This window comes from Alosa sapidissima, chromosome 7, assembly GCF_018492685.1.
Source record: "Alosa sapidissima isolate fAloSap1 chromosome 7, fAloSap1.pri, whole genome shotgun sequence".
NCBI classification, from domain to species: domain Eukaryota; kingdom Metazoa; phylum Chordata; class Actinopteri; order Clupeiformes; family Clupeidae; genus Alosa; species Alosa sapidissima.
The window spans coordinates 14,478,144-14,491,214 of NC_055963.1; the positions used below are offsets into that span (position 1 = coordinate 14,478,144).

The 13,071-nt window shown below is 45.2% G+C and overlaps 1 protein-coding gene across 1 annotated transcript in view; it reads left to right on the forward strand.

The window, feature by feature from the left end:
* The first annotated feature begins 284 nt into the window (after positions 1–284).
* The window catches only part of gabrd (gamma-aminobutyric acid type A receptor subunit delta), a 27,393-nt gene continuing 14,606 nt past the window's right edge, over positions 285–13,071 (forward strand). The window contains exon 1 of the mRNA XM_042098844.1: positions 285–709. Coding sequence (XP_041954778.1) covers positions 288–709 — 422 coding nt within the window. The 5' untranslated portion in view covers positions 285–287. The remainder of the gene's footprint in view (positions 710–13,071) is intronic.

The following is a 13,071-nucleotide window of genomic DNA, read 5'->3' on the forward strand; positions in this document are numbered from 1 at the left end:
AGGCCTATAAGCTACCAAAACAATCGGCTACCCAGGTTTAATTCTATACAATCTGAATCTGTAAAGCCTACACGCATACATTTCCACATGCGCGCTTCTGTGGCTGTCCAGTTAGTCCCTTTAATGCAATACTACACACCAACTGCGATAACACACAAAGTTTACACAAGTGCGTCGTATAGCACATTGCATAACATGACCAATACATTCTCTCCATCTCTCTCTCCTCCTCATCCTCTCTCTCCTCTAATGCGTGCCAAAACCGCTCTGTGATGCAAGCGCTCTCCATGCGTGCACGATTTAATCTGACGTTGTTCACAGGACAGGCAGCGCGCACAGTGAGGGATTACTCAGAATCAGAGCGTTTCGAAGGTTTTTTAGAACGAGAGCATCTCCCTCTCTCTCTCTCTCTCTCTCTCTCTCTCTCCATCCCTCGCTCTTGCTCGCTTGTTCGCTCGCTCAGCATCATCTCCTCTCTGGCTCGGGATAGGAACGTAGCCTGTAGCGCACAGGAGCATGGGTCAGCCTACCTATCTACTTTATTTTCATTTTTTTCATCAGTATGGAACAATAGCCGCCTTGTCGTTCTAACTGTCCATCGTATTTCAACCAATTCTGGAGAAAGTTTTCAGTCTGAAGATATGGAGACTGTCACTTTTTTCTTTGCGACCTTAGCGCTTCTGTTCGTCGGAGGAAACAGAGTCGCCAGGTAATGCCGGACGTCCTGTAATTCTACTCACCTGTGTGGACGACACAGAACCATCTCCACTACCTGTGATCAATCATTCTGATAATGTTTTTAAATAATGTGGTTTTGTCGTGTTTTGCCGTCGGGTTCACCGTCTGTTACTTGTGCATAAATGGTAGCTCGGTACTATTTACTCTGCTTTGGTATCGTTTATAGGTCAGGTGCTGCAACGTTCTCATTTATTCCCATCCCAGCATTACACACATTATAGTATCTAAGCCTTTCAAATCTTATAAGCTTCTGTTTTAAATCAAGCTGTGAATATGAATGTGACCATGTTCTGTATAATTGTGTTGTGAGAACACATTCTGTAGGCTACCATTAAGTATGCAGCAAAAGATAACCCAGATCCGTCTACATCATATCTGTGTAATCTGTGACAAAAACACATGAGAGTCCAGTCCTATAAGAGTTGAAGTATAGAATGTCAATTCCACACTCATCTCTCTTCCATTAAAGAGAGAGACCCTGCTTCCTGTCCCAGCCTACAGACTGCATCTGTTCATAAGAGGACAAATAGAGTCTTGAATTAGAATATGCGGGCACTGAAAGGTTACTTCCAGAGTGTGTGGAGGTTAATGCATGCTGAAGCATACTGTATTTGCTGCATCTGTTAGCTGCTAGAGACACAGGCATCACGGCCCACAGGAGTAGGCAACCTTCCATACGCACGGTTGGGGCTGGATTAGGATCTCAGTGGTGTGTGTGTGTGTTTGCTTATTTGTGTGTGTGTGTGAAGTGTGTGTGACTGGGAGAGAGAGAGAGAGAGATATTGTGTGTGTGCGTGTTTGTGTGAGGTGTGTGTGTGTGTGACTGGGAGAGAGAGAGAGAAAGACTTTGTGTGTGTGCGTGTTTGTGTGAGGTGTGTGTGTGTGTGATGGGAGAGAGAGAGTGTGTTCTTTATCTGTGTGCATAAGACCTAGTTTGTATTTCCATGGCCGACCCATGAGCTGGCTGCGGAAGAGTTGTGTGTGCTCTTCTGTCTGCTGGAGTAGTCAGAGCCTTGCATTGCCTGGGGCTCTTGTCTCTACAGGGGCAGGTGTCAGGGGCATCACAAACAGCCTCCACTCACTGACATCATGTAAACACTGGCACAGACTGTGGGAGGAGGTGGCGGATGCAGCAGGAAGTGTGTGTGTGTGGAATGAATGTAGGTCTCTGCCTACCTGCACGGAGCAGACAGATGACCACCAGGGACTTCCTCATGAAGGTGGCCAATTAAAGCAACTAAGCCTATTTGGGGGACGGGCTGGGTGATAGTTGGAGATGATGGATCACTGGCTCGGTATTAGTAATAGGCAGCTTCCTGTGGTGCATTGCCTGCTGGGCAACATGCCTGCAGCCCTTATGGGCAGTGTAAGAGTTAACAGTTGTTATGGACAACGAGAAGTCTTGCAGTCCTTATGTACAGCCTTGTGCAGCCGTGGCCTCGGACTTGTAACCGGAGGGTTGCCGGTTCGAACCCCGACCAGTAGGCACAGCTGAAGTGCCCTTGAGCAAGGCACCTAACCCCTCACTGCTCCCTGAGCGCCGCTGTTGCAGGCAACTCACTGCTCCGGGATTAGTGTGTGCTTCACCTCACTGTGTGTCACTGTGTGCTGAGTGTGTTTCACTAATTCACGGATTGGGATAAATGCAGAGACCAAATTTCCCTCACGGGATCAAAAGAGTATATATACTTATACTTATACAGTGTGAGAGTCCTGCAGTGGTTATGGGCAGTGTATGAGTCCTGTAGTGGTTATGGGCAGTGTGAGCGTCTGTCCATATGGACATGAAAGTCTTGTAGTCCCTATGGACAGTGAGTGAGTCCTGCAATCGTTATCGGCAGCGTATGTGTCCTGCAGTCACGGCACCCCAGGACAGACACTCATGTTGCCAATGGAGGCCCATCACTACCCACAATCCATCTGTACTTCATGCAGTGTTAATATCTCAATTCCAATTCCGATTTGAATGTTAAAGCACATATTATCAAAATGTGCAGTTTTTATGACGTTTCTTTGGTGTTTTTTCAGCCAGATGCCTGGCTTGAAAGCTGGAGATGGACCTGCAATCTCTTCCCAGGTTTCCACACTGCATAAAGCCATGGCCCCCTGTTGCCTAGTGATGTTACTGTTGATACCGAGGCTCCGAAGCGTGTGTCGAGAACGTCAAGCCATTCCCAGCAAAGCCCCGTATCGAGGCTTGAGTTGTATTGGTAATTTGACGTCAGGCGTGACGTTCGAGGCCTCGTTTGGCTCCACTGCTTCGAGTTGTGGTTCACTTAAGGCAGGACGCTTCGACTAAGATGCCCCATACTCGAATATGTAGCCTACTCGCGGGTAGGTGTCATTCGTTGGTTGGTTGTAGGCCTATATTTCACTGCTCTCTGTTCATTTAAAATACTACCCAGTTACCAAAGCACTTTCACTGCCCTCTGTTCTTCAAACATACACATTGGTAAGACATTGGACTAGAAATCGCGCGTCCTGGGTTCAATCCTTCCTCGAGATTATATATTCTCGCGGATCACCTTCTACTTCATTTGTTACAAAAAGAGAAAATATTTCACTACAAAGTCACTCTTTGGGACACTGGGCAAGGCGTTAGGTTAGGGATCTTGCAACTTGGGTTCGATCCTTGTCTCGATTTTCATGAACTTTCAGATATCGCCTATAGCTACTACTTTAATTGTTAGGCTACAAAGAGAGGAAATATTTCAACATGGGAATCAGTGGCGTCATGCCCATTGAAATAAAGGGGGCACGTGCCCCCTCAGATTTTTTCTCCCTGATCATTTTTTTGATCATAACTTTGTTCCTATTATGCTCCATAATAAGCCAGAGCCTGTAACGACTCAAATGTATTCTTCTGGATGTGTAATAAACCGTAGCTGAAGACCGGTCAACATCAGCCCTTTTTCTAAAAATGGTGTCTGTGTATGTTCCCGTAACAACTCACACGCGCATTGAGCTCGCAATGTTTTGCTTGTGTTGAACTTACAGTTAACTTTAGGCTACAGTTTGAACAGTTGAACTGTTACAGTTACAGTTTAAACAGATACAGTCAATGGTGTTGAAGTGGTAAGTAGTTTCATAGAAACGAGGGTGTTAAATTAGCAGTGACTACAAAATCCAACCTAATAACATTAGGCCTACTGTACCAAGGCATCGCGTTGGATGTTTCTCCACTTCTTCTATTCACGTATCTGGCAGCTAGGCTAGTCCATGTAGTGAAAAGGGATAGGCTACCCGTTCAAAAGGAGGCCTAGTTGTTTTATATAGCCTAAATAGGATCGCTATGACCGTGATGTAGAGGGCAAGAAAGTATAATAGTCTCTCTCATGTGCTCATAACTTAGGTTATTATCAGGTCACTTGCTCATGATTTGCAGGTAGCAACTTGTGAGGAACACATGAGGTAGCCTATTGCTTGCCATAATGGTAATGAAAAATATATTACTAGTAGTAAAATATTCAAATATTTAGTGTTAACCTTATTCAGCACTGAAACCTGTCAAACTTCTTTCAAAGTCCTTCATCACATGAATTAAGATTAAAATAATTTAATTTCTGAGCACCACAAAGTCAGACCTCAGCACCTTTTTTAATGTAAGATTGTTCTTAGGTCACATATCAATCAAATCATAACAACTGCAATGGTAGGCCTACTGTTTTTAAAATCATGTGTAGTAGGCACATAAGTGTAAATGTGTGTGTCTAAACATGCTTTAATGAGCTTATACTTTAATGAGCTGAATTTGAGCTTACAGTTGTCGTCGTTCCCCCCGAGAAAAAAAATGCCTGATTGTGCCCCCTCTGAATTTTGGCTTGCATGACGCCCCTGATGGGAATCGGTTGTATTCCCCAATGCCTGTACTTATGAATGTATCAAGCATTTGCAGACCAAATGGCGGTTTTTGTATTGCTCTTGTGTGTGGAATTTTTATGTGTTGTATTTTTATTGACCAGTAGGTGTCCTAGGGTGCATTCGAAGCCTCGAGAAATAAACCACTTTTCAACACATTTGGCTGGAAAGCTTCAAGGGTTCAAGAAGCTTCATCTCGCCATCACTACCTGTTGCTTTATGATGAAATATTTCCCTGCAGTTTCTTCCATATCTTGTCAAGACTGGATGGAGAATAAGATAGACTGTATGTGATGTACAGTCTTTTGTGGATTACTCAAATGGCCAACGCTGTGGGTGGTAGCTGTGTGCATTACCATACATCCCTCCCCCGCAGCAGTGTGTGTGTGGAGATGAGCATGCGGCTAGCTTAGTGTAGTGTAGTGTAGTGTAGCTTAGTGTGTGTGTGTGTGTGTGTGTGTGTGTGTGTGCATGTGTGGAACTGAGCATGCGGCTAGGTTAGTCAGATATGTGTTTGTGAGTGCATGTCTTGAGATGAGCATGCGGCTAGGTTAGTCAGGTATGTGTGTGTGTGTGTGTGTGTGTGTGTCTGTGTGTGTGTAGATGAGCATGCAGCAAAGTTAGTCAGAAGGCCTAGGAACAGAGGTGGAAAACAAACCTTCCAGCGAATGTTCACTTGTTGTGACGAATGATTGAAATTAAAAGGACAGCCCTAACTGTTGGACTTATGGGTGAAGTGGTTGAGTGGCTGAAAGGGCTCACTCCTGGTTTCTACCTCCAGCATCCACAGGGTATGAGATGCTGAGATGTTATAAGATGCTGGGAAGTTATGAAGTCAAAGTCAGCTTTATTGTCAATTTCTCCACATGTACCAGACATACAGAAGAATCGAATAAAACTTTTCTCTCTACCCCATGGTGAAAGAAATAAAGTGCACAAGATACAAATGTCTAAAAGACTAAAATTATAGTAACGGCAGTTAAATATATAAAATAAGATGTGCAAATATATACTACATACAAAACAGCAGCAAAAAACTTCTTGTGACAGCAGTCAGACGGCAGGGTCTAGAGTTCTTTTCAGGGCAGAGTTTTTGGGGGCAGGGGGCAGGGGATGGAAAAGAGGGGAGAGAGTTCAGTTCCCTGATAGCCTGGTGGATGAAGCTGTTTGTAAGTCTGGTAGAGCAGGCACGGAGGCCTGAGGCTCCGGAACCTTCTCCCACAAGGCAGAAGGCTGAAGAGACTGTGTGAGGTGGCTGGAGTCACCCACAATCCTGGTCGCTTTGCGGATGAGGCAGGTGTTGTATGTTCTGCATGGAGGGGAGTGAGGCACCAATGATCCTTCCAGCTGTGTTATATAAGATATTAGAACGTTATGAGACACTGGGAAGTTACTCTCAGACATTACGAGCTGTTCTGAGAAGCAGGGATATTATAAGATGCTTGGACGTTATGGGAAATACTGGTACATAAGTCTCAGGTAAGGAAGCCAGGGCAAGATGTCAGCCCTCAAGATGCGGGGTGCCTGGAGAGGCTGAAGAACGAGGTGGGTGTCCTGCAGAGACTTGTGGAGGGGGCAATTGTGGGTTGCTTAGAGATGCTGGGGGCAATGAAGCCTCCTCTGCCATGAAGTAAACTGTAGCAGGCACTTTTGGAGGTCAGTGCATCCCCCAGTGACTAGGAGAACTGCATGCAGCGAGCATTCCCTCCCACCACAGTATGTTTCCCCACGAGCATTCCCAGTCAGAGCATTCTCCAAGGCACAGATAGACGTGTGATTGTGTTTCAGGAACATTTCCAGTCTCTAAGGCACAGATAGACGTGTGCTTGGTCAATCTGAGTTGTGTAGTGGTTTTGAAGTCGTCAGCGCGTGTGATCAGAGGGTGCGTTGTTGAGTTTGGGATGCCGTTTGAAGTGCTGGTGCTGCAGCAGCCGACCCTACTCGTGTGTGTGTGTCCGTGTCCGTGTCCGTGTCCGTGTCCATGTCTGCTGTTGACTTTCTTTAAATATCAAACTCCTCGTCTCCTCTGTTTCACTCCGCACCTAGGGGCCCAGGTGAACTGCCAGTGCAGAGCTGTGGAGAGCTTCAAAGCCTTGTGTTTGTTTTGTAGTGCCCCTCAGACAGTTGTGGTTTTGTTATGAAGACCACCCTCCACACACACACACTCTTTTCACCTGGGGGGTTCAACTCCTCTCCTTTCCTAAACCTTAAGATGAGAGTTTCTGTTTGAGTGAGAGTGAAAGAGAGTGTTTGTGTGTGAGAGAGATAGAGTGAAAGTGAGAAAGAGAAGGAGTTTGTGTGTATGTGTGTGTGACAGTGATGTCTGTGTGTGTGAGAGAGAGCGAGAGAGAAAGAGAGAAAAGAAGTTTGTGTATGTGTGTGAGAGATAGAGTGAGAGAAAGAAAGAGAAAAGGAGTTTGTGTATGTGTGTGAGAGAGTGAGAGAAAGAAAGAGAAAAGGAGTTTGTGTATGTGTGTGAGAGAGTGAGAGAAAGAAAGAGAAAAGGAGTTTGTGTATGTGTGTGAGAGAGAGAGTGAGGGAAAGAAAGAGAAAAGGAGTTTGTGTATGTGTGAGAGAGTGAGAGAAAGAAAGAGAAAAGAAGTTTGTGTATGTGTGTGAGAGAGCGAGAGAGAGAAAGAGAGAAAAGAAGTGTGTGTATGTGAGAGAGAGAGAAAGAAAAAGAGAAAAGGAGTATGGGTGTATGTGTATGACAGTGATGTCTGTGTGTGAGAGAGCGAGAGAAAGAAAAAAGGAGTGTGTATGTGCGTGTGTGTGTGTGAGAGAGAGAGAGAGAGAGTTTATTTATGTCAGAGAGAGTAGGCCCCCCTCGGCTCTCCTGTGGTGAAGAGGTTTACGCTCCCCACACACAGGCACACACAGTTCTTCTGTATGTCAGGTTCTGGATGGTTTATTATTAATAATAATAATAATATTAATAGTAATACCCTAAAATATGACACCACTTCCTGTTTTGGTAGATTTGCCACCGATTTTGATTGGCTGTATTGGGTGATGGCTTTGAGGAAATCAAAATGCCAATAAGTAACTTTTGTGGCTTGGTCTGCAGACCTTCTCTGCCATATTTTGTGCAGTATATTATGGACAAAATGTGTGACCTGTGAAATAATGTAATAACATACAAAATTATTATTATTATTATTATTATTATTATTATTATTATTATTAGACATCCACTTACTACCCACTCTCTGACTTCACCCCAGTTCATGTGTAAAGCTGTGTGGTCCTGGACAACAGCCAGGAAATGCCTGAGAGGAAGTAAAGCCAGTGAGCAGGTGCCTGAACACACACGTCAGGGATGCGTCTGGCCCTCAGATGAGCCAGCGTGAGTGAGTGAGTGAGTGAGTGAGTGAGTGAACACACATGTCAGGGATGCGTCTGGCCCTCAGATGTGCCAGCGTGAGTGAGTGAGTGAGTGAGTGAGTGAGTGAACACACACGTCAGGGATGCGTCTGGCCCTCAGATGTGCCAGCGTGAGTGAGTGAGTGAGTGAGTGAGTGAACACACACGTCAGGGATGCGTCTGGCCCTCAGATGTGCCAGCGTGAGTGAGTGAGTGAGTGAGTGAGTGAACACACACGTCAGGGATGCGTCTGGCCCTCAGATGTGCCAGCGTGAGTGAGTGAGTGAGTGAGTGAGTGAACACACACGTCAGGGATGCGTCTGGCCCTCAGATGTGCCAGCGTGAGTGAGTGAGTGAGTGAGTGAGTGAACACACACGTCAGGGATGCGTCTGGCCCTCAGATGTGCCAGCGTGAGTGAGTGAGTGAGTGAACACACACGTCAGGGATGCGTCTGGCCCTCAGATGTGCCAGCGTGAGTGAGTGAGTGAGTGAGTGAGTGAGTGAACACACATGTCAGGGATGCGTCTGGCCCTCAGATGTGCCAGCGTGAGTGAGTGAGTGAGTGAGTGAGTGAACACACACGTCAGGGATGCGTCTGGCCCTCAGATGTGCCAGCGTGAGTGAGTGAGTGAGTGAACACACACGTCAGGGATGCGTCTGGCCCTCAGATGTGCCAGCGTGAGTGAGTGAGTGAGTGAGTGAGTGAACACACATGTCAGGGATGCGTCTGGCCCTCAGATGTGCCAGCGTGAGTGAGTGAGTGAGTGAACACACACGTCAGGGATGCGTCTGGCCCTCAGATGTGCCAGCGTGAGTGAGTGAGTGAGTGAGTGAGTGAACACACGTCAGGGATGCGTCTGGCCCTCAGATGTGCCAGCGTGAGTGAGTGAGTGAGTGAACACACACGTCAGGGATGCGTCTGGCCCTCAGATGTGCCAGCGTGAGTGAGTGAGTGAGTGAGTGAGTGAACACACACGTCAGGGATGCGTCTGGCCCTCAGATGTGCCAGCGTGAGTGAGTGAGTGAGTGAGTGAGTGAGTGAACACACACGTCAGGGATGCGTCTGGCCCTCAGATGTGCCAGCGTGAGTGAGTGAGTGAGTGAACACACACGTCAGGGATGCGTCTGGCCCTCAGATGTGCCAGCGTGAGTGAGTGAGTGAGTGAGTGAGTGAACACACACGTCAGGGATGCGTCTGGCCCTCAGATGTGCCAGCGTGAGTGAGTGAGTGAGTGAGTGAACACACATGTCAGGGATGTGTCTGGCCCTCAGATGTGCCAGCGTGAGTGAGTGAGTGAGTGAACACACACGTCAGGGATGTGTGTGGCCTTTAGATGTGCCAGCGTGAGTGAGTGAGTGAGTGAGTGAGTGAACACACATGTCAGGGATGCGTCTGGCCCTCAGATGTGCCAGCGTGAGTGAGTGAGTGAGTGAGTGAGTGAGTGAACACACACGTCAGGGATGAGTGAGTGTCTGTGATCCTGATCAGAGTCAGGGCTGACACACACTTTGATGGTGTCATGTTGGAATCGTACAGGATTTGCATGAGTTTGATGTGAGGCTCCTTCAGGACCTGAGTGACAGCTCTAAGTGCGGGGAACGTATGTGACTGTGTGCATACAAACCACCTCTGCTTGAATATTATTTCGAATAGCTCTCTGTTTATCGAGGTCACCGAGGAGTACTGTCTGTACAAAGCAGTCACAGTGCTAGGGGCCCTTATGTTCATGAGCCCCTATGTTTATGTTCTCAAAGCTAACAGTGTCATGCCATAGTCAGTACAATACCGTACCGTACTGTACATGCTTGCACAGCCATTTTCATTATTATTATCACAGAAAAGCCAGGCTTACGGCACATCTATTATAAGCACAGAAGAAAGCCAAGATCAACAGAACCATTCTGTATGAGTGTTGAAGAAAGGCTAAAGGCTGCAATTTGTCAGTCATTAGGGGAAATTTGAGGCAGGAGGAGCCGCTAAGCCGAGCTAAAATTAGCGCTGGGGCTAACTTAGAGGAACCTAAAGACCTCCGCACACAGGCACTGACATGAGTATGGAGGACTCTGCTTTCGTCTTGGATTCCGTTGTTTTCAATACAACCCCACACAAACACCAAATATTTTCACCTCCACCGTGTGTAGATTTAGTTATATTTTTGTCAGCACCACTCAATAAAATGTGTTGTTTATCGAGTGCCAATCAGTTGAAAATGTTGATGCTGGTGCGTGCGGCTAAGAGACCAAAAGTGTCTGGGCACTCGTGTCGGTGCCATTCAGGCACACAGCTGGTATGGTTAGCAGAGAAAAGCTAAGGGTAGCATTGCCATTCCTTAGTTTTAAGAGCTAAAAAATGAGATTAGCAGTATTGTTCTCCTATGGCCAGTGATGGAGGTGGTCAGTGTATGTATTAGGCTATGTAGGCTACTAGTGTACGTAATACGTATAGGCCACACAGGAGCTGATGTAGGCTAGGCTACTATTCAGAGCACATGGTCAATTTTAAATTGTTACTTTTTTCACATCATCCACATCCCTATGCTAGACTATCAAATCTGCCATAGCCTAACGGCAGAATAGTTTGAATAGAATTATTTCCTGCTAGGGCTGCACACTTAATAAATTTTTAATTGAAATCACAGTTTGATTTAATGTGATGAGCTAAATCACAGAGGCTACAATTAATTGTGCAGCTTACAACTCTGTCTTAATGATTAATCTTGTCACATTTATATATTATATTTTGTATGTGTCATTCTCCTTGTGTGACAGACAGTGAAGCTCACCTAACAGGAGCTAAGCATGCTCACCCAACAGATGTATAAGTATAAGTATATATACTCTTTTGATCCCGTGAGGGAAATTTGGTAATTAAATTTTAGTAGATGTGCCAACTTAAAGAAACCTTTGTAATATTGAACAATATACCAAAAGTCCCAATATCTGTCAGAAAGATCACAATGAGATATTCTCCCCAAATTGTGCTGCCCTCTCTGTCCTGCATTACAGTATCTTGCTGTTTGTGGGCACCACGAATTAATGTTATAGGGTGGTGATGAGTGCTGTTTACCTGATGAAGTGAGTGCTTAATGCCTCCTAAATGGCAAGGCACAGCATGTGCTTTCCGCGGAATGACAAAGGTGCTCAATTACCTACGCTTCCTTGTACATCTGCCTGTCAGTGAGGGCTGAGAAAGGCAGTCCTCAAAAACAATAGGATATAAATACAGAAGCCAGGGCAGTTTGAAACAAGCCCCATTATTTCTGTTGTCTCTTTTTCGTGTCAATTTTGTCATACTAAATGTGTTTTTGAATTGCTTGTTTGTTTGTTGTGAGCATTGTTGAAATGTGATGAGTTTTGCATTTTACATTTTGAATAATGTATTGTACAATTTTTCTTCTTCTTCTTCTTCTTCTTCTTCTTCTTCTTCTTCTTCTTCTTCTTCTTCTTAATAATCATCCTCCTCCTCATCATCATCATCATCATTATCATCAATCATCTATTGTTTAGGGCAGTTTTATATGCACCATACTGCTGCTGCTGGTTGTGGTTAGGATACAAATGTGTCAGATTAAATATGTACTATGTCAGCTAAATGACTAAATGTAAATGTAGCTGTGTCCATTTGATAGTTTGTGTCATTTTTAATCTGCAGCTGAGTTTGAGTGAGGCTTGTTTGTGTTGTATTGTAACTGTCAGCTGGTGGTGTTGGTTGTCGCCTGCGGCAGATCCCTCTGAGCCTCATCACCCCCATTCAGCTCAACACTTTTGTCTTCTTTTGTGTGTGTGTGTGTGTGTGTGTGTGTGTGTGTCTGTCTGTGTGTGTGTGTGTGTGTGTGTGTGTGTGTGTGTGTGTGTGTGTGTGTGTGTGTGTGTGTGTGTGTGTTTGTTGTGTAGATTTATATAGGTTGTAAAGAGTGTTGTGGATCTGGGTATGGCTGTAATTGCACTGATGAGGAGAAATTATTTTAATCCTATGGCTTTAGCGGGGGGAGTGGTAGTAATGTTATGGCTCAAGAGGAGTAATAGTGGTAATAGTGTAATGCTATGGCTCTAGAGGGTATTAGTGGTAGCAATATAATGCTATTGCTCACTATTCTCATAACAGGATTCTCCTACACTATGCTCATCATAACAGTCCTACGCGATGCCCATAACAGCCCTCGTACACGATGCAGCATTCTCCTACATGATAGTCAATGCAGCATTCTCCCACTCGATGGTCAAAACAGCCCTCTCCTACACACTGTGTGCTGCTTTCTCATCGTTCCCCTCTGCCATCATGGTTATGGTCATGTCAACTCTGTCCTGTTCCCAGTGTGTTTCTCGTCCCTCTGTCATCATGGTCATGGTCATGTCAACTCTGTGTTTCTAGTCCCAGCCGCTGAAAGACTGCTGACAGTAATCGATGCCCAGTGATGGGGACATTGTAGCAGTGTTTAGGACACTGAAAAGAGAGAGGCTCTAAATCAGTGCTCCAGGCTGGGGCTCAATAACCTGTGAATGTGTCTGTGTGTGGGTGCGTGTGTAAGAGAGAGAATGGGTATCGTTTTGTTTAATAGGTTTTATAGATTCACATTTCTGCCTCTTGAACATCCCATATTTCTAATGATCAGTCCTCCATTGTGTTCTTTCTTTCTCTCTGTTTCTCTCACTCCCTCTCTCTCTCTCTATAATATATATATATATATATTTATCTATCTCTCTTACGAGCACACACAGAATTTCAAACAAACTCAAATCCCACCCCATCTCTCTCTCCGTCTTGCTTCCTGTCCTTCTCTTCACTCTCCTATCAGATTAAAGACATAATAAGCCACAAATAAATGAATAACATTGAGCTGTAAAAGCTGTTCTTACCCTTTCAAACAAGTTTATTTAATATCTAAGTATTATGGAAATATGTTAGTTCACTGGTTTAGTAGTTAGCCTGTTGGTTAGCCTTCATTAGTTAGCCTCATTTTCCACATGTAGCCCTGACTGTTGAGTCTTGTACAGCACTTGAGTTCCCTGAGTTGAGCCCTGTGTAATTCTAGTCCATGAGCAGGCTGGGGAATTTGTGTGCTGTGGGTTAGCATATGTGGTGGGTTAGTGTACGTACATTAGCGAATGTA